Source organism: Delphinapterus leucas, chromosome 5 (genome assembly GCF_059928025.1).
Source record: "Delphinapterus leucas isolate spDelLeu-1000000601 "Yukka" chromosome 5, BTC_Dleu_Yukka2, whole genome shotgun sequence".
NCBI lineage: Eukaryota > Metazoa > Chordata > Mammalia > Artiodactyla > Monodontidae > Delphinapterus > Delphinapterus leucas.
Genome location: NC_143133.1, coordinates 129,340,190 through 129,362,245, shown reverse-complemented (window position 1 = coordinate 129,362,245; position 22,056 = coordinate 129,340,190). Strand labels below are relative to the sequence as shown.

Sequence of the window (22,056 nt, the reverse complement as noted above, 5' to 3'; positions counted from 1 at the left end):
AATTAATTAATTAATTAATAAACTCCTACCCGCAACATCTTCTTAAAAAAAAAAAAAAAAAGAATAGACTTTGTTAGTTTGGAAATGGCATTCTTTTTGATTGAGTTGGCACTTTGGGAAGAACACACATGAAACTCTCAGAGGAAGGGAACTGTGGTCTAAGATGCCAGGTCAGTCAGTCAGTCCTGGCAGGCATCCTGGTGACAAGATGCCATAGCTAGACTACATTAAAAGCCCGCTTTTACAGATGCTTTTTGTAGCAACATACTTACCTTTGTAGCACAAACTGCATGGCTTAAAACAACAGTAATGTATTGATATTATCTCACTTTTGGAGGCTGAAGTTTGAAATCAAGGTGTTAGCAGTTGGTTCCTCCTGGAAGCTCTGAGGGAGCATCTTCTCTCTATGCCTCTTTTCTCACTTCTGGTGGTTACTTGGCATTCCTTGGCTTGTAGATACATCACTCCAGTCTCTATCTCCATCTTCACAAGGTTTTTACCTGTGTGTCTCTGTGTGTTCACACCGCCTTCTTATAGGGACACCAGTTGTTGGCTTTAGGGCCTTCCTAATCCAGCATGACCTCATCTTAATGAAATGATTTACGTCTGTAAAGACCCTATTCCAAATACGTTCACATTCTGAAGTTACAGGTAGACATGAATTTTGGAGGGAAACTATCTAATCCACTACACCCCCTAACATTTACCCTCAGAAACATCAGTACATTTCATCAGAACATAATGTTAATAAGACCCAGGGTATATGTTTCACTCCAGGTACAGAGCAGGTCATTTTGTTTGGTTCTAGCCTGACAGGTATACACTTACCTTGAAATTTTATCCAGTTAATTAAAAAGGGAGCCAGATAAGAACTTGGATGGAATAGTACAAACCTACCCCTAAAGGCGACAAAAGAACTCAAAGTACGTGCCTACCTGATGGTTGGTCAGTACGGACAATTTCTTTGATAATGCCTGGGACATACTGCTACCCATAACAAGGTGATTAATGGCACAGGTGATCGGACCACAGTGGACGTTATAAATCAGTACACTGAGTTTTCTTTTTCAGAAATGGACAATGAAGTGCCTTCTCTGGCTACCATTGCGGGATAACACAAATTCTGACACTCTGTCTGCTTTTCAGTTTTCTGCGAAACTTGGTGAACCATCAACTCATTGTCATTGGCTTGTGCATGTGCACTGAAGATTGAAAAGATTAACAACAGTGTGAGTTTGTACAAGACTTCCTTTTGGAATCTTTTATTTTTGGCAAATGTGTGGAAGGACTGTGGGAATCACATGACATCAAACAGAATTTCAGCAAAGGACCAACAACTCCAATAATACATTTTTATGCATGTAGGTAATTTTTGATATGAATATTTAGAAACAGCTAAGCTAATTTTAAGGTAATTTTAACATTCTTAGCTAAGCTAATTTTAAGATTTTACTAGATTTTTTTGTTTTATTTATATCCCACATGTTCTAGTTGATACCTAAGGTGGCTTACAAAATTAGTACAGTTAAAAAAAGAAAAAATGTAAACCAAAACAAAACCACCTCATTACTGGTGAAGGGATTGAGCAGAGGCCATTCAGACATTGTGTGTGTATTTAGCTAGTGTTACTGTTTGTCAGGAAGAATTGGCAATACACTACAAAGCCTTAAAGAGTCTGCCTTCTACCTAACCTGGCAATTCCACTTCCAGGAATTTATCTAAAGGAAGTAATCAAGAGTGAAGGCAAACATTTAGCTATGTTCACCATGTATGGCTGTGTTTCACTATTGTTTATAATGGCAAAGGACTGAAAATAATTTAAACATGCAATAAGCAGGAAATTGGTTAAGTTATAGTATATCTATTTTGTGGATATTTGCAATTGTTTAAAATGCGGTTGTAAAATAGTATTTAAATCTATTGAAGATGTTTAATATATTGTTAACTTCAGAAAACATGGTGTTAAATATTATGTATAAAATGAACCACTTTTAGAAATGCGCATACATGCATGGAGAAATGACAGAATATTAACTAAAAATGGGTGGTGAAAGACCAGATGGTTTTTATTTTCTTTTTTCTTATACGCATTTTAAACATCTTATATAGTGTATATTTATTCCATTTGTAAAGAGAAAAACAGGTTGTTTTTTTTTAATTAGGTAAGAAAATGAGTACAATGGGAAAATGACATAGCAAAGTTAAAATGAACCTTGAAATGAGGTTACTTCTCAAAACGCATGCAGTAAGATTCTGTACAGATGGGACATTTTGCTCTAAGCTTTCAAAAGCCATTGGAAAAAGGGAAACAGAATCAGCTATAGTATCTACAAGATAAGATACTATAGTATCTTATAAGTATAAGGCAAGAACAGTTTGTTGGTCCACAACTTGAAAGTAAATATAATGGCAGATTTCACTGAGCTTTTACCCACATGTAGGATGAAAACAAAGTGCCAAAGGCCAATAGAAAGTTAAATAACAGTTATAAGTTCCCCTTTATATAAAGGGGAGCCGTAAAGTTTGGAAACACAAACAATTCTGTTTCATTTTTTTACAGATTCATATTAAGTAAATTACATTATGTTATAGTATATACCAACTACAGACAGAACCCCCTTGATTACTTATTTCTTCTGGAGTGTGCTAAAAGTATAGATTTACTTACTAAAAATGAGAGGGAGAAATCAGGCAACATACTGCAGACGCCTCTGCTAGGATTAAGGAAAATGTTGTATTAACACACCACGCTCATTGCAACATCAACTATGCATTGCTACAAGGCTCTATTTCATGCAATCTTCCGGGACAAACCAAAGCTCGCCCTAAAAACTTTCTCAGGAAATGCTCAACCATCCAATCTTGTTAATGTTAATTAATTTCAACCTATATGATGCTAGTGAGTTTCTTATATTTAAGGTAAGGTGCTTGTGTCTCATCCAAATGAGACGGTAAGATAAGAAAAGAAAAACCAATGTAAACTTAAACTATGAATAGTTTCAAGAAAAACAAAGGAATAGTCATAATGGCTGTAAGATCTTTATGGTCAGGAATGATGCTTCTTGCCCAGCAACTCTACATGTAGAAGACATTCAATAAATACTTAATGATTATTTGATTGATGGCAATATTGATTTACCATATCTTTCTTCCAAGTTATTTTTCACATTAACAAATTAATGCTGTGTATTACAGGACGGTTTTCAGTAAGTTTAGATAGTTTATCCTGGGAATATATAGGCCTCTCAGATAAAGTGTATGAAGCAACCAAAAAAATGTGGAAAATGTTTTACAACCAATTTTCCCCTTGAGTATTGACTGACAAAATGAGTAACTTGTTGGGGGCCCAGGGGGAACCAAGAAACACTGTTGTGATTGTGTAGCTTTACAGGGTGCATACCCATTACCTGTTAAATAATCAGAGCTTTCCCTTCCTAGAGATGAAGACACCTATTCTTCAAAAGTATGCCTGTAAGACAGAATGTTGTGGCTGACTTGGTTTTCTCCCTACCTGTTTTTTGGTGTTTTTTGGTTTGTTTTTGACTGCATCGTGGGGCTTGCGGGATCTTAGTTCCCTGACCAGGGACTGAGCCCGGGTCACTGCAGTGAAAGCTGCTGAGTCCTAACCACTGGACCGCAGGGAATTCCCCTTTTCCCCCACATGTTTAATCTGATACCAGAAGTCTGTCCCTGTGTAAATTTACCAAGTGACGTTTGTCTGCCGTGCAAATAGGTAAACACAGAGAACAATAATTATTAAACAGTATTCCTACTGCACTGAATTTCTTTCAGTTCAAAAACAGGCATATGCATTTCAAGAAGGGAGGTGTGAAGAATGGAGCACATCGCCGTCTGTTCCGCTGGAGGTGCAGCAGCCCTGGGAATCAGCCCCTGTCGCTGGGGGTTCCTCGTCTGCCCAGTGCTGGACCACGACCACGGGATCCCTTCTGCCTGTCAAGGGTTAGGGTTAGAATTGATCACAGTTTATTTATTTGTTTGTTTATTTTGGGTTTGCCAACATTTTTTAATGTAAACTTTTCAAACAGAAAAGTAAGAAGTAAGGTACAGTGAACACCATCTACTCACCACATAGAACCTATACTTAACATTTTGCTGTGCTGGATTTATCACATATCTATCCATCCCTTGATTAATCCTTCAGTCCATCCTTTTTTTTTTTTTTTTTCCGGTACACGGGCCTCTCACTGCTGTGGCCTCTCCCGTTGCGGAGCACAGGCTCCGGACGTGCAGGCTCAGCGGCCATGGCTCATGGCCCCAGCCGCTCCGCGGCATGTGAGATCTTCCCGGACCGGGGCACGAACCCGTGTCCCCTGCATCGGCAGGTGGACTCTCAACCACTGCGCCACCAGGGAAGCCCCAATCCATCTTTTAAAATATACATTTCAAAATAAGTTGCTGACATCAGATACTTCCTCCTAAATACTTCAGCATACATAGCATTAATTGGAGCTCAATTTTGTTTACAGTTCTTGTTGGGGTTAAATATTTTATTTTTAACATGAATGTTTTTCTTTTATAAAATTTCTCATGAGGGCTTCCCTGGTGGCGCAGTGGTTGAGAGTCTGCCTGACGATGCAGGGGACACGGGTTCGTGCCCCGGTCCGGGAAGATCCCACATGCTGCAGAGCGGCTGGGCCCGTGAGCCGTGGCCGGTGAGCCTGCGTGTCTGGAGCCTGTGCTCCGCAACGGGAGAGGCCACAACAGTGAGAGGCCCGCATACCACCAAAAAAACTAAAACAAAAAACAAACAAACAAAAAAATTTCTCATGATTAGCCAGTATCTAACCCTTGGTATGGTATTTGGTTAATGTTTGCCTCCCCCTCCGAGGTAACAGGGACTGTGCCGTTTTGCTCACCAATGTATCCACAGGGCTTGGTATTATAGTAGATGCTCAATATACAGTGTATTTGTTAGGGAACATGTGGAAGTCAGAAAGGAATGGATGGAAGACAGCTATAGAAATGGAAAGAAAAAGTAAACCATGGCCTCTGCAAGCCAGTTAAAGTATCTGCTCTTATGACTATTGTTGTTGCTGGGGCCATTTAGAGCCATTTTGGTAAGTGGAGCAGGACATGCTTGCTAAGGAAACTGCTGTATGTTGGTTCAATGAAGAAAACAAAATGAAGTACTGCGTGTCTTCACTGACTGTTCTGCACAGGAGTAAGTTCCCAGGTTTCTGGCTGTTTATTTGGTAAGGACGCTTAGAGTACCTCAGTTTGTAATTTAGACATCGCTCCTATCTCGACTCCAGACTTCAGTCTTCGATAAGCAAGTTTTTCCTCAAGACAACATTTCATATGAAAAACACCTGAGCCATGGGCCAGAGATATTGACCTAAATGCTGACTGGTTACAAGTGAAAATACAAATTGATGACACATGAAAATAGAATCTCACTCCTGCTCAGCCAAGAGGAACCCCCCTTCCCACCATGACTTGTCTTTGGCCATTCCTCCAGTTCTTTTTGGTGATACCATCTCTGAGTTGGGATTGTGTCTTTGTGAGAGACCTGGACTTTTGTGAAACTGCCACATCTCTGGAGCATAAGGAAATTGTGCTAATCTTGTTGTCCCCAGTGTTTCTAAAGGGTCCAGTGTGATTCAGACTTCAAAGGTTGGAATCGTTTTCTTAGATGTCCGTCAGTTTCCTGGTAACTGAGATTTTGCTTTCTTCTCTTGTCTCAGGAGCGTTTGACAACCTGCTTATGTCACTGAGAACACATATGTCAGCCAACAGTGCCCCGCCCCCAGGATATACTACTTCCCCAAACTTCTTTTCTGCTTGGTCAATCTGTTACATTCTCAAGAGAAGATAGCTGCAGACCTGACCTGACCTGATTCGGGCCTCCTTGGGAAGAATCTGGCCTCGAAGGACCTTCCCGGCTCAAATGGCCGGTTACAGACATTCTTCCCCGAGTAAAGTCATTCCTTTGGGTTAAAGTAGTACTTTCTTAGCATTCTGCTTCTGTGTTGCAAATTTCAGAGGAGAAGCGGCGGTGGGGTGGGGTAGACTCAGAAGGTCACCTTTGTTAGAATGTTTTCTTCACAAGATTATCTGCATCAGACATGGACCAGGGGAGCTCGGAAAGCCCTGTAACCTCGGGGAGGGTGAGAAGGAAGCGCTGACATTCAGTGCCAGGGACAGTGTGCGAGGACAAACTTCTCCATCCGTTACTGGGCTTCAGGCCGCAGGGTGTCTTTCAGACGAGAAGATTCACGTTCCCCCCGCCACCGCGCTCCAGTCTTCCCCAAGCCCCCTGTCGCTGCCGCGGCGCCGCTCTCCTGTTCCACCCCAGCTCTCCACGAGGTTCCCAGGAAAGCGCCGACCTCTTTCCCGCTTCTCCTCCCGCGCAGCCCGGCGTTCGGCTCGGCGCTTCCTCCAGTCCTCCAAAGGCGAGTGGAACAAGACTCCTCCACTGTGGATGGAATACGACGCTTAAGAACTCCGCCTCAACTGCCCCCCTCTAGGTTTTCCCCGCCGTGCCCAAGGCTTTTGGTCACCTCTGCACAAATTTAATAAGACTGAGAGCTCAGAACCGGGAAAGCCAACCGCGGATCCGTCTGGTTCCCCTGCCCGCCAGTGAAAAGCAGTCCGCCTCCGGCGCGGATGCTCTGCATCCTGCAGTCGGCTCTTGGCCGACACACACCTGCCCCGCCGTCCTCTCGCCAGGCCCGCCGGTGCCCTCAGCTCGGCCCGCCCCCTCCACCCTCCCGGGCCTGGGCCTCTCCCCGCCTCCCGCCCGCAGACCTCGCCGCCCCGCCTCGGGCTCCGCCGCGGCCGCTGGGGTGCGGGCCCGCCCCAGAAGGGCGCCCATTGGCCGTGCGCGCCATCCTTCACCCGGCACATTCCGCCGCCCGCAGGCTTGCGGGGAAACTTCCTTATTATTGTGACGCCGAAATTGGAGAAACCCTGAGCCGGGTCGGTGGAGCCGTCACCGTCGGAATCCCGCGCGGCGGTTCAGCGGCCGCCGAGGTGCGCGGGGCGCGGGGGCCGGGTTCCAGGAAGGAGGGCACCGCGGAGCCGCGCCGCGGCACGGCGGTCCGCGCGCGGCTCTCGGAGGGGCGGCTGCCGCTGCGGGGCGCCTCCCGCGACAGCCCGGGGCAGGGCGCGCGCGGAGGTCTGGGCGCGGCGCCTGCAGTGCCTGCGGGGCGCGGGCGCGCGGGGGCCTCGCGCGCGCCTCCCCGGCGTCCTCGGGGCGCTCCCTGTGACCTACAGAGCCCTAGCGCCCGGGGAGGCCGGAAGCCGCTCCAGGGACGGCAGCGCCCCCACCCCGACTCGGCTGCCTGCGGACGGGGAGGAACTGCGACGCCGAAAGTCAAAAAGAGGATCCTCCCCTTCCTCCCCGCCCGCCCCTATTTAAATTCCGGGGCTTCGGCGACACCGATGCGGCGAGGGGCGCAGACTCTGCCCCGCGCAGTGGGAGCGGCCGAGGCCTCTGCGCTTGGGGGAACCCCGGCGGCCGCGAGGAGTTGGCGCTGGGGACACGGGGGGCTCGGCGGCCGCGGTGACAGCGCCACCCACCTGACCGAGGCGGGGCTCGGTTTGCCTGCCCGGAGTCCGCCTCCTGGGCGGAGCCGGGGCGAGGGTGTGTGCGGACACGTGTGTGTGTGTGTGTGTGTGTGTGTGTGCGCGCGCGCGGACACGTAAGTGCGCGGACGGGCGCGGGGGTGTCAGGAACTGGGGCGTGCGGGGGCAGGTGGCGCTTTGAGTCATCTGCGAATGTGTGGAGTGGGCGCACCGGGCAGCCGACCGAGACTAGCCTGTGTAACCTGAAACAGACGAGCCGGGGAGGGCTGTAGAGACCGCACCTAAAGCAGCTGTGCACTGATTAGGGGTATGCGCCCCGGGCTCCGGGATATGTGTATTTGAACTTTGCTTTTGGTGTATCAGCGTTTCTGGTTGTTTTGTGATTCCGTTTTACTTTAGCTTTTTAATTGGCCCCATCTGGAAGTACCTTAAATCCAGAGCTAAGCCTTCCAGGATTTTGCTTTTGCATTCATTACGCACGGAATGCTTTAGGAAAGACGGTTCAAGCGCTCTTTTCCATTTTTGTGTCTCCTGACTCTTTGCACAAATAGGAGGCTATTTCTAGAACATTTCATCTGATGATTTGATAACATCGAGTGAACTGCTTTTTTAACTCCAAACTGAGGAGAAAGAAAAGAAATGAAATGAGGATTAACACCCTTTCTAAATGCAGTGACTCTGGAGAGAGATGCTGTCTTGTTTTAGTAGCAGATTACTGTGTAGCTCTCCCTTTTCCTACTTTCCTTTACCCTGGGGGGTAAGGGGGTGGCATTATAAACCAGAAAAGAGGAGTAGTGTACTTAACGCCCTTTTAAAGCAAAACCGATGAATTACACATCGTTGACCGCGTGGAGGCTAGGAACCTTCTGGAGAAAGGATGCAGGAATCAAGGAGGAAGACTTGAAACCTCTTTGGCAGAACTCCTCCCTTGGCATGAAAAAAAAGAAACACAGTTGGTTAGCAGGCAGTTTTACTTTTCCAGTTAGTAGTTGGGATTTTATTTTTGAAAAAAGAAACAGAGATTCCAAAATGTTCCAAATGGTGTGGTTGGAGCCATTGGTTAAAGCATTTCATTCCGAGTAACAGATTTACATTTCTTAAGATTTGCATAATAATTAAAAACTTAAAAAAATACATAATGAGTGTTGTACCACTACTGGAGATACAAGATAGTTTTGCTGCAGTCTCAGAAATAGAAGTGATAGTTTCCAAATTGAAAGGCAGTTTCTTACATAATATGGAAATAAAATTGTGGTGCTAGTATCTTAGAATCATGCAGTACTGTACTTTTCCTTTTGAGAGACTTAAGGTGCCTGTCAGTCCCATCTTGTTTTGCATGAAAGAGGATGCGGTGATGAGAAGGAAGGAAAGTCGAGAAAGACATCAAAACGGCTGGTAGCAAGATAAGCTATAATGTGTGTGGTACATGGAAAAATGGAGGAAAAAAGTGAATTACTTTTCAAAAATGCATCTTTTTAAACCTAAACGGGAGGTTTTAAAATAACTTTATTTTTACAGCTACTGCAAACGCTAGGAATTTTTAAAGGTGCGTCTCTAAGTTCACTTTTAGCATCATGCTCTAACCAACTGAGCTGACTGTCCAGTTGATTCTAACTTCACGTTTAGAGGTGACATCTTCATAGTTGGTCAGTGGTTATCTTATTGGTGTTTAACTAAACTCCAGTCCTGAGATACAATGTTGGGGGAATAGTCAAGCTTGCATAATTTAAAGATATTCTTATTTTCAGAAGTTTGCTTTTCATTTTGTTTTCAATAACATGAAAGCACTTTGTAGCATTCTGTATTAATGTTAATTGTTTTTTCTTTAACTTGTAGATCTGCAGGGTGAGGTGGAACCATTCTGGCTTAAGTACAGATGCCAAGTGTGTGTGACCTGTGGTGAGTTACTTAATTTCTCTGAACCTCAGTTTCCTCATCTTGTACTTGCGAATAATATCTAACTCACAGAATAGATAAGAAGATTAAACAGGATAATCTACGTAAAGGACTCGGATTAGTATAGCTGCCTAGAGAGGGACCTTAACAAATCCTTACTGACTTCTTTCACTGTGACGGAGTGAAGAGAACAAAGTGAGCCCAGGAAGTAGGAGACCTAGTTTCTGGTCTTGGATTCAACCAGTTACTTCTCAGAGGACCAAAGTTAACTTCAGCTGCCATTAAAATGAGGTTAGGAATGTCAACCTCTTGCCTGGAGGTTAGATCAAATGGATTTTTAAGGTCTCTTTAATAAGATGACTCCTTTGATGATATAACTCTGCCCCCTTTAGACATTTACTACATTTAGAAACAGCACTTGCTGGTGTCAGGGGCGTGTGTTTCTGTGTGTGAGCCAGTAAGTGAACTAGAGTCACCGTAAGTTCCGGTGAATGTGGAGGAAAGCCTGGCTAACTCTGTTGAGGTGGCCTCACGCATCCCTCCTGTCTCTGGCTTACACAGGTTGGTTGTAGCTCTGGTTGCCCACGAACATTGCCAGTGATTCAGCTAATGTGAGCTCACTTACTATGTGCAACGTTCTTCTTTTAACATTTGTTTTTAAAATTGGAGAAGGAGTATAGCTTGGCTTTGTTTTATTTAAGTGGTGGTATAAGATCATGTTTAAGAGCGTGGACTTTGGAGTCTGGGAGATGAGATTTGAATCCTGCCTTTGCCACTTAAACTAAGTAAGTTTCCACCACAGCTAGTACTTATTTACATGCTCTTGGTCAAGTGACTTAACCTTGCTAAGTCTTGAGGTTACAGTAAAGGGCAAATTAAATAATCTATGTAAAGTTTTTAGCACAGATTCAGACACACAGTAGGCTTGCAGTAATAGTAACTATTACTTTTTCTTCATTCAACAAGTATCTGTTGAGCCCTCCCTTGTGCCAGACACTAGTCGAGTCTCTAGGGGTAGAGAAATGAACAAAGAGGCTCAGTCCTTCCTTCATGGAGCTTCCGTTCCTCAGTGCTAGCATTGAGAAACACCATTATTTAATGACAGCTTGGATCGTAAAAGGCATTCTGCTTTCAGATCCGCTAAAATGTGGTGAGGGGAGAGCACATTGAGAATGGAGGAAATACATTGTTGTTTTTTTGTTACTGCTTAGGGAATGTGTATCTAACGGAACCGGGCAAACAAAACTGTTAACAACTTTAGATTGTGGGAGATCTGGTTTTCTCAGATTCGGGTTCAGTTTTCTAGGCACTTATGAAGCATCTACGGTGCTCCTTTGTTATGCTGGGGACGGGAGATACACAGATGAGTAAAACCTGGTTCCCTACATGGAGAAGCTCTCAGTCTGCTCATGGATGGGGAATTGGTGGGTGAGATGCAAGAAGCAGTGATCTTACCTCAATAGTACTTTTCACTTTTTAAAAGACTGTGAAGTATCTGAAAGTATAAAACAGTACGTGTAATATATGTTCTCCAAACAACAATAAAAGGACAGAAGCAGAACATCAGCCACGCTACTGAAGCTCCCTTTGTGCTCCTTCCAGAAGGTCCCCTTCCTTGTCCCATATACACAGATCTCTCTCAGTCTTTGTATTGATCATTTTTTTGCTTTTCTTCATAGCTTTAGCACCACTAATGTTTTTAATCTCCAAATACTTGTTATACGTGTGTTTGGACTTTGTAAAGATGCGTCACATTCTGAATTCTTCTGTGAGTTTTTCCCCTCCTCAACACCATTATTAAGATTTAGCTGCACTGATGTTTGTAGATGGAATTCATTGCTCTTCCACTGCTGTCCAGCGTCCTATTGTAGTATGTGTTGCAGCTCATCCATTTCCTTACAGATGGGCACTTGGGTTGTCTTTGTTCTGTATGTTTCAGATAATCCTGAAATGAATGTTCTTGTGCGTATACCTTGGGGCATATATTCCTGAGTTTCTTGCTGCATTGTACAATAGGCTAGCCACTAGCCATGTGTGACTACTTATATTAAAATAATTAAAGTGAAATGAAATGAAAATGTCAGTTCCTCAGTCACATTAACCACCTTTCAGGTGCTCAGCAGACACCTGTCGCTTGTGACCACCACACTGGACAGTACAGACATGTAACATTTCCATCACAAAGTTCTCAGTTTCCAGGTTTTCCTCATCTCTGTATCTCCAGTGCTCAGCATATCGAAGGAGCACTGTAGACACTTGATAAGTTGGACCGTGCTGGTCGTGTACCTAGGAATGGAATTACTGTGCTGTGGGGTATTTACAGCTTCATCTTCACTAGAACTAATGCCCACTTGTTTTCCAAAGTGGTTCTGCCGACTTACACTCCCACCAGCTGCGGGTCAGAGTCCTGGTTGCTCTATATCCTTGGCTCGGCACTGCCAGACTTTTTAATTCTTGCCCGTCTGGTCAGGTGTCTTTTTCTGAAGGCAGACGGAGCCTCATGCAGACAATGGAAAGATCATTCTTCCAGTTGTACAAAGCCCAACACCAGGTAGTAAAGAAGACCCCGCCTGTGCAGGGGTCATCAGGGGAGGGGTAGGAATGTTTCCTGTGTTGGCTAAAAGGGTCAGAGGACCAAAGTCCAGCTGAAGTGAGAGAGAGAAACCAGCAAGGAGTGGATTCACACTGTTGAAAACTTCTCTCTGCCTTGTGTGCCGTTTTCCGCCTGTGGTAGTAAACTTTGGGCGACAAAGTATGTCATTAGAATACATCTTCTCTGTTACTGGAGTTAATTCTGCACTGGAGTTTTGGCTCCAGATGTATTGAAAGCTTGGATTTGGGGAGTGCCTGCAGAGCACTGAAGCCTGGGACATTCTCTTTCCCTGCTGTTGGAAAAGACCCTCCCTTCCCCATACACCATTTAGGTAAAGGCTTCTGAGCTTATTTGAAACAAAGCTTATCCCTATCGTAAATGAGGTTAGAAGTCCTGCCTGAGCATTATTTAGGTTTTAGTGACTTTCAAAGAAATAAGAATCAGTTGTTAGGCTGATGTAAGACAAAGTTTAGGAATTGCAGCTTGTCTTCTAGCATTCAGCTCTCTAGGACTGATAAAAGGAGATTTATCTACCCCCGCCCCGCCAGCTTGACCTCCCCAGAATTGAAAAGAAAATACATACAAAACACTTTGTCCTTGCAACCTCGACTTTCCTACGTGTAAGTTATGCCGGCCAGGGGTAGCGCCGCCTTGCCCTAGCGCAGATCTGGCGGAACAGCAGACGCTAAGCACGGGAAGAAGGGAGTCACACCCCAGCCCGCTGGGGAGCTTCCCTGCGTGCTGAGGACCCAGAGCAGGTACTGCAGCAGCCGACAGGGACCGGCCACCTGCACTGAGTGCCCGGCCCCCATGCTAAGCGCTCCTTACTCGCATCCTGTCACTGGTCCTCACAACAGCCCTGTTGCTCTTCTTGACACTTTAGGGACAGGAACCAGGCTTAGACTGTTTAAATATCTTCCCCAAGGTTTCACAGCTAGCACGTGGTCACTCTGGGGCTTGAACTTTGGTCCTTTTGACCCTTAAGCCCTGCTAACATTATCCTGAGTCTTCTACCGAGAATAGATGAGGAGAAGGGCTGGGAAAAGTACGAGATGTGACATGGAGGGAAGGAACGGAAGGTCCATCTTTCTTCCTTTTCTTTTGCGATGGGGAGATAAGAGGCAGGAAATGGAGGGGCCGGACTGAAGTGGCCCAGGACAGCCAAGATGTGTAGTCCTGTATTCTTCTGTTGCACCTTTTATAATTGTGTGTTTTGAAGGGAAGTGAAAGATTCTACTCCTCTAGAAGCAAGGGAGAGATGGTGAGTGAGGAAAAATGGGTGAGAGGACCCAGGAGATCCAAATGCCCAGTGATGAAGAACATTGCCAAAGATAGACCTTAAAATTCATGGACGCCAACAGCTTCTAGATTCGGGGGCTCCACCAGAGTGTACTTGAAGTGAAAGCTAAATTAATATCTGACTTCTCTTCAACGCACTGAACTTCTCTCCTGAAAGCTAGACGCTTTGGGTGCCTCCTTCTCTACTTTTGGCAGGGCGCTGTGATGAGCTACACCATATCTCCAATTAGGGTTAATAATTCTTTGATAGGAATACGTCTTCTCTGTGGTTGCTATTTAGTGACCTCTGAATAAGTAGTTTTCTTTTTTTTTTTTAACACCTTTATTGGAGTATAATTGCTTTACAATGGTGTGTTAGTTTCTGCTTTATAACAAAGTGAATCAGCTATACATATACATATGTTCCCATATCTCTTCCCTCTTGCGTCTCCCTCCCTCCCCCTCTCCCTATCCGTCCCCTCTAGGTGGTCACAGAGCACCGAGCTGATCTCCCTGTGCTACGCGGCTGCTTCCCACTAGCTAGCTACCTTACGTTTGGTAGTGTATATATGTCCATGCCACTCTCTCACTTCGTCCCAGCTGACCCTTCCCCCTCCCCATGTTCTCAAGTCCGTTCTCTATGTCTGCGTCTTTTGAGTAAGTAGTTTTCATTTGACTAGTTGAAGATTGCATGACTGTAATTCATGTGGGCAGGATTTTAACAATAGCCCTATTTATCTCTTTTCATAAATGGTTTCTACTAGTCAGTCAGGGATGAGGCCGCACCTCAGGCTGCTTACCCAGGCTTGTAGTTGGCCAGAGCATCAGAGTTCAGCTGACGCTCAAGGACTGAATCATGTGAAACAGACTTATAAGAAACTGATAGATCCAGGATGCCGAATTAACGATGAGAAGTAGAAATGCCAAAAAGGCTGGGATGCTTTGGACAGCTGGTCACAGTATTCTTTCCCCATAGTAGTGTCTGCCTTGGAAACCAAGTTATTTAAGATTGCGTGTTAATCATGGAATCTAAGCAGCGCAAGTGGCTGGGTAAATTTAATGATGAATGTTATGGAGTCTGATCTCCCCATCTCCATTATTGGGCAATAATTACTTAGCAGATCAAATAGTCAGCTTGACTGGTTATGGTACCCTTTCTCTCTGGACAGAGCTGGAGGTATTGGGAAGTTCTGACCGTCTGGCTGTCCATTTTCTAGACTCCTTACTGTGTAGCATACTAGTCAAGAGCACATTCTCTGGGCTTAAGCCCTAGCTCTGCCACTACCTTGTTGTGTGATTTAGGCAAGTCACTTCAACACTTTCTGTCTCGCTTTCTTTTTCTTCATTCTCTTTTTTTTTTGTCTTCACTTTCTTCATCTACAAATTTGAGTTGATAATAGCAGTGCCTACCTCGTAGAAGATTAAATGATTTAGTATCTGTGAACCACATAGGAACGTGCACGCAGCATAAGCTCAAATGAAGTCTTACCTGCTGTTGTCATTAATAGTGTAATGTTAATATTATCAGGTAGGAGTTTTTTTAAATTTCGAGTGACAAGTCCAGTTCAGACATTCCTTCTTCAGCAGACAGAGAAGGGACTTCTTAGACTGCACAGCGGTGATTCCCATTTTTCGTGGTATTTAAGTTCTGTGAAGTTGCTGAGGGCACCGCGTTAATAAAGACTGAGCCATTGCTCCTGGGGAAACACAGGGTTAGTTAGGTTCCTGCTAAGAGCCTCTGGTCAGCAGATGAATACGTAACCGTGTTTCATATATGTTTAAGTGTGTTTCTGGGGGGAATCTCCTGGTGGTCCAGTGGTTAGGACTCTGTGCTTTCACTGCCCGGGTTCGATCCGTGGTCAGGGAACTAAGATCCTACGAGCCTTGTGGTGCAGCCAAAGGAAAAAAAATCTAGAAAAAAGTGTGTTTCTTTTTGGACACCTTATTTGACGCCTATTTCTTACAAATGATTAACTCTATACAGTATTTCTTTATCATAAAACACTAGTCAGGAAGAGTTTTTTTTTAACATTTTCCTGACGCTGGGTAACGTGACAGTAAATTTCTTTGGCTTTCAGCCTCACAACAGTGCTGTCTACTACACGCTATAATCCGGCATCATCTCACGAATCCCCAGATATTCAGTTGCTTTTCTGTCTCTTCTGTAGCTTCATTATGCACTATAGCTGTTACTTTAGCACTTTCCAGAGCGGCCACGTGTACTGATCGGTGAATTTCCTCTTTTTTGCATTAGCATTGACCTCACAGCCAACCGCACTGGAACTCATGCATGAACGAAGCGCATCTATCACAGGTACTTTCTTTGTGCGGCACATCACAGCCTTCGTGTACTTAGGAACACTAGACAGTGCTTCAGCTCTATGCTTGGGGGGCATTTTAAACAGCACAATCACCAACAGAACAATATAAAAGCATGAAAACTGTGGCACTGAGTCAAAAAGACCACTTGCTTACAGTGTGAGAGTTGAGACTAGAAGGCAGAGCATCGTCTTGTTTGACTTCAGCTGGGAACGTGCACAGGGAGTGGCTCAAATTTTTCACCTCTCTGCACATGTCTGGGAATGACTGCAAAAAGGCTCCGAGTATTGACTTTGAGGTTACAAATAAATATCGGTGAGTAGGCAAATTCACAAGTATGGAATTCATGAGTAATGAAACACAGCTGTACTCAGGAAGAGTGAAGGTCGGGGTGCTGGCCCTAGGCAAGAGGGGAAACCAAGGCCAGTCAGCATCAGTGGGAGTCTCTCTGTCTCCTGTCTTTGAACCTTTCTGGCTGGTAGCTTCCCAATGTTTTACAGGTATCCTCTGTGTGACAGGGAAGGGAACTTCCAGCAGCTACAGTTACCTTCAAAGGCAAGAGGCAGTCTTCCATCAGAGCTCCATGGGACTTAATGGGGGAGGACTCTGGCCCAGTTGGGAGTGTGAACCTCTCCCTGCACCAATCCCAGTGGCTTAGGGGTGACCTTCTCTGAGTGGCTTGGCCAGGGTCACGCTCACCTTTGTGCAGGAGGGCGTAGCGTTTGTTACCAGATAAAGAGGGACTTGAGGAGAGAGATTAGACAGAAGGGCAGTCCCTAACACCTTTGAGGAATTTATTTTAAACTAACCTTCATTCTTCAGAAAGGTCGTACCACATTGGGTTGCAGCTTTCTCTTACATTAAGTGCATTTCAGTCGTGGCCCTTTTTAATTGATGAATAGTGTTCCATTGTATTTTATTGATGAGCGCAGGCTCAGTAGTTGTGGCGCACGGGCTTAGTTGCTCTGCAGCATGTAGGATCTTCCCGGACCAGGGCTCGAGCCCGTGTCCCCTGCATTAGCAGGCGGATTCTTAACCACTGTGCCACCAGGGAAGTCCAGATCTTAATGCCATATTTTTAGACACATTGTATTTGTCTGGTTAAGAGGATGGCTTAATGCCTCAGCTGCCTAATCTCATTATCTCTTAATTCTGACTACTTTCACGCTCTGAGGGCACCTTTATTTTCAAGTTTCTAAGACCTCTTGTGTTGTGTACTGACTACATCACTCCGTACGTTTCTTTGGTGTGTGCTCTTGCTCTAGTAGGCGATGTATAGATCTGCTTGGGTGGCCGTGTAGCCCAGCGGATAAGAGCGTGCACGTTGGCTTCAGGCCTAGACTCCTAGCCTGGTTGTGTGCCTTCCGGCGCTGTGACCTTGAGCATGCTTCTCAATCTCTCCGAGCCTTGCTTTATCTGAAAATGAGGCTAACAATAGTGCTTAGGTTACAGAGTTGTTAGGATGAAACGAGACAACGATACAAGATGCCAGTTCGTACGGTGACTGCGGTATAGTAAGCGCTGTGGTGTTGGCGTAATTATTGGTAGGAGAGAGAAGACAAACTCGTGAAACGTTAAAAATGAAGAAAGTAATTAGTACAGACACAGCAGCTGAGCAAATGGGGAAATTAAATTATGACTAGACTGTGATCTTGCTGCTCTTTTTAAATGTCTGTCCTCCCCCGCTGCCCCCCCCGCCCCGCCCCCATCCCTAGTTTGCATCTTATCTCTCCTCCCTTCCTTCCCATGATTGCATTTAACTCAGAATAACATTTCTTTTTTCATGTTCTTTATTGGAGTATAAATGCTTTACAATGTTGTGTCAGTTTCTGCTGTACAACAAAGTGAATCAGCTATATGTATACATATATCCCCCATCCCCTCCCTCTTCCATCTCCCTCACACCCCTCTAGGTGGTCACAAAGCACCGAGCTGATCTCCCTGTGCTATGCGGCTGCTTCCCACTAGCTAGCTATTTTACATTTGGTAGTGTGTATATGTCCATGGCACTCTCTCACTTCATCGCAGCTTACCCTTCCCACCCTGTGCTCTCAAGTCCGGTCTCTACATCTGTGTTTTTATTCCTGCCCCGCCATTAGGTTCATCGGTACTGCTTTTTAAAATTCCATATATGTGCATTAACATATGGTATTTATTTTTCTCTTTCTGGCTTCACTCTGTATGACAGATTCTAGGTCCATCCACCTCATTACAAATAACTCAGTTTTGTTCCTTTTCACAGCTGAGTAATATTCCATTGTATATACGTGCCACATCTTCTTTATCCATTCATCTGTTGCTGGACACTTAGGTTGCTTCCATGTCCTGGCTATTGTAAATAGAGCTGCAATGAACATTTTGGTACATGACTCTTTTTGAATTATGGTTTTCTCAGGGTATATGCCCAGTAGTGGGATTGCTGGGTCATATGGTAGTTCTAGTTTTAGTTGTTGTTTGTACGAAAAGGAAGCATGAATTTTCAAATGGTGGTGAAACTTTGGGGTAGTCAGCTGTAATCAATCAGCCAAAGGTTGACTGAGCACCTGCTAAATCAGAGAGGTATGTGTCGTGCCGTGGTCCCTGCCTGAGGCAATTAAAATTCGGCTGAGGAGTTAAGTTATAAGAGACAGAAAGTTTCCAGTCAAGGCCGTATAGTAGATGTGTCAGAGAGATGCAGGCTGACTGGGGCTGGAATGGTCCCCAGAGGCTCTCAGGTAGGAATTGAAGCTTGACCCAGATCCTGAAGGATGTGTAAGAGGGAATGGCAGAGAAGGTAGCATTTTTTTTCCCGTTTCTAATTTTTGTTTTGAGTAGTGAATTACTACTATGCAAGTTAACAATTGGCTACCTAAAGGAGTTAGTTAGTTCAAAATTAGTTAGTTTAAAAAAACCCAAAACCAGAAAACTCAAAGGAAAGGTGCAACAAGAGGGGACAAGCTGAAGTCATGAGGGTAGTTTCAAAACAGTTATTGACATCATGGTTTGCAGACATTGTTTCAGCAAGTCTCCTGTACTCAGTTCTTCATCAGTGATCTGAAAGCCACATTCTGTCTGTGTTCACTGTTCCTTTACACAAAATCTATTAAGACTTTTTTTTTTGCGGTACGCGGGCCTCTCACTGCTGTGGCCTCTCCCGTTGCGGAGCACAGGCTCCGGACGCGCAGGCTCAGCGGCCGTGGCTCACGGGCCCAGCCGCTCCACGGCATGTGGGATCTTCCCGGACCGGGGCACGAACCCGTGTCCCCTGCATCGGCAGGCGGACTCTCAACCACTGCACCACCAGGGAAGCTCTCTTTAGACATTTTTTAAAACTTACTAAAACAAAAAAATAGCATTATTATTATAACTACCTTCAGCAATATTAATATGTTTTATTTTGAGATGCAAAGTATCTGAAGAATATTAAGGGGGGGCTTCTTTAAAATTGATTACATTTATTCCTTAAAGTGATTTTTTTTTTTCTGATTCCCCCGCACCTTTTTTTTTTTCTTACAAAGCTCTCTTCTAGGCTACATGACTCCCTGAAGGACAAGAACGATGTTATGTTGGGGATATTGGTCTCTGGGCCAACCTGGGATGAGCACTAACCTGCAAGGGATTGTGGCCGAGCCACAGGTGTGTGGATTTGTATCCGACAGAAGCGTCAAGGAAGTGGCCTGCGGAGGAAGCCACTCCGTGTTCCTGCTGGAGGATGGGGAAGTTTACACGTGCGGTTTGAACACCAAGGGGCAGCTGGGCCACGAGAGGGAAGGAAACAAGCCAGGTGAGTGCACCTAGGCAGGCTCGATGACGGGCGAGGCTGGCCGAAGGTTTCCTCACCAAGTGTTGACCTTTCAGGGAGGCCCTCCTTTTGGTGAGAAATGATGAGGTAGGGTCTTAAATTGTGACTGTGTAGTATTTTTCACACTAGCATGTGCCGTTTTCTTTGTCACTTGCTGTCTCTTTTGTTCAGTCCAAATCACATCAAGAGGCCAAAGCTTCATGGAAAAACAGCCTTGCTGGGTTTTGTCTAGAGAATTTTATTCTTTTGTGTTCTTTTAGGAAAGTCAGTTTGGCACTAGGGTGAGCTATTTTTTTTTTTTCCCCCTGTGCCTGCCTCCCTCTTTTCTCATAGTTATTCTCTCCCGTAGCATGTATCAGTATTAACTTGTAATCATTAATTTTTATGTTGACCCTTGGATAAAGAGCTGCAGGGCTGGTCTTAAGGCTAAATTGTGAAGTATGTGAAGCACGATTTGTGGGCTCCTAGCCCATTCTTTGCCTCCTGGTTCCCTCATTAGAGCCTCCTTGAGAAGCCGCCACCCCAGGCCTGCCCACCTGGAGCAGTGCCCAGTGTTCTAGCTAGGGGCTCCTAAGCTGTGGGCCCTGGACTCTGCGGAGTTCTAGGAAGGGGTCTGTAGCACGGGCCACACGTGTATGTACACATTTCTATGTACAACGCACCTCATGCTACGTGTTTTCAAATGTAAGTAGATCCTGTTGTTCACTGAAATAAAGATTCAGTTCACAGTGCCACCAGTTCATTAATTGAGTTAGTAAATCCTAATCATTATGTGTTTAACCAATGAATATAATACAAAATTAAAATATATAGCTGTTATGGAAGTGGCAGGAAGGTTTTTGACTTTAAAAAATATTTTTCATATTGGAAAAAACCGAGGTTTTTTTTCGCCTCCTGTAAAACCTCACTTGTGTCTTGCATGGCGCGCCTACGCATGCCCTGTTCCCCAGCTGAGAGCAGTATCTCACAGCTGATGCCTGCAGGGGGGTCCCAGCCCAAGGCGTGCTCCTGTCTGGGGGGAATGTCTACATTCAAGGCCCACTTTAAGAGACCCGTAAGGCCCGCTTTACACCGGTGATCCTGGAGGACTTGTACCCACCCTGGCCAGCCTTTGAAGGGAATGTTTTTGGGACCAGGAGATCTTTGTGGTAATGCCTGCTGAGACACCACGGTTGGGGGGACTCTGGAGCCAGACACACCCGGTGGAGGAGGCGTTACCTCCCCTCTGACTCTGTATTTCCAAACCTCAGCTCCTTTCCTGGAAAAGGTGACTCCCTGCTGTTCTGTAGCTCTTGAAGAAGGAGATTCAGATGGTAAAGAGGTCTCCCCAAGGCTACCTGTAGTCTGTGAAGGCCGCCGTCCTCCCACCCTCCTGTCTGTTTTCTCCATGACCCTGACGTCTGTCAGGCCGCCTCCGGGTAGGGCCAGCCGCCCAGAGGTGCCTCAGGGCTCACCTTGGTCCTAAGACCTGGGGCCAGAGTATGGGACCTGGGATGGCAGGTGAAAAAGGAAGCCGAAGCCCTTGCAGGCCAGCGATAGCAAAGATGTGCAGATGGCAACGTGGTGAATACGCCTGAGTGCCATCTGCCATCCTTCCAGCCGGCCCTCCTGCCAGAGCGCCTGGCGCCGGGTGGGCAGTCAGCCCGCATCTGCCCACAGTTGCTCCCTCTTGGGAGGCAGGGCCGAGTGATGGCGAGCGACTCCAGCCAGCGATGTTCCAAGAAGGCTCTCGGGCTCGACCACGCAATCCAGCCGGTGCTTGCAATTGAAACTTGGAATGAGCCAGGCTCTAGTGTAAATTGCAGTGGAGTCCAGAAATTCCTGTTGCTGGTTAAGCTTGCCTGTTAATTGTAAACGGCGTAGCAGCTGCGGAATAGTGCCTCATTGAATGGAAAGATTCTGTGGGAGGGAGCCTCCCTCTCTTTAATTTTCTCATTGGTAGGTGCGTTCTAAATCTGGGTGCCAGTTGGGTTTAGTTTTTATGAGTGGGAAGAAGAGAGTGAGCTTGTTTTCTATGTGTGTTTATTGAGAGCTGTGACCTGGGGAGCTGCTAGGCACGGAGGGGACGTCAGTGACAGAGGGACCCTGTTTCGGGCAGCCTGCAATGGCTGGGTCCACAGGAATGCCATCCCCGAGTAACCCCTGTGGTCTTGGGGGAGGGAGCTTGAGAAAAGGCCACCACCCCAGAGAGCATGCTTCCGGGGGCAGTGGGCAGGTCTGCCATTGCAAGACAACATCATTGCCCAGACCAAAGGATTTAGCAGTAGGAAGGATTAAAAAGAGTGAGGGGGGGAAGGAAAGGTGGGAGAAGGTGGTCATGTAGGGGATGCGCAAGGACAGAGCTCTTCGCTTTGAACGTGTGCCTTGAGTCTGTCCTGCCTATGGTGAAGTGTCCCTTTCTACATTCGGTCTCTAGCTGGCAAAGTTGCACAGTACCTGAGTTCATTTTCGGGGGAATTCTGTAGGTGCCACGGAGCGGTGGTATAAAGCCCTCCGCGACGATCTTAAAGGATTTCTGTTTTTCCTCCGTGAGCACGCCTAATAGTTTCCTGCTTCTGAGGCTACTGTGCTTTCCTTGTACGTGGATTTCTCTCCTTCTTAGCACTGCCCTTGTGTGACCAACGTCGCGTGTGTCTCTGTG

At 45.7% G+C, this 22,056-nt stretch overlaps 1 protein-coding gene across 6 annotated transcripts in view; it reads left to right on the top strand.

Annotated features, from left to right (window-relative positions):
- Nucleotides 1–6,701: 6,701 nt before the first annotated feature.
- The window catches only part of LOC111179053 (putative E3 ubiquitin-protein ligase HERC3), a 137,286-nt gene continuing 121,931 nt past the window's right edge, over nucleotides 6,702–22,056 (top strand). For 2 of the 6 annotated variants that reach the window (XM_089912475.1, XM_089912474.1), the window contains exons 1-3: nucleotides 7,042–7,606; nucleotides 9,385–9,447; nucleotides 15,570–15,629. In XM_089912475.1, coding sequence (XP_089768601.1) covers nucleotides 7,405–7,606; nucleotides 9,385–9,447; nucleotides 15,570–15,629 — 325 coding nt within the window. In that variant the 5' untranslated portion in view covers nucleotides 7,042–7,404. Of the gene's footprint in view, nucleotides 6,994–7,039; nucleotides 7,607–9,384; nucleotides 9,448–15,569; nucleotides 15,630–19,131; nucleotides 19,398–22,056 lie in introns of those variants that run through there. The other 4 variants (XM_089912476.1, XM_022582305.3, XM_022582299.3 and 1 more) reach the window with 4 other exon arrangements.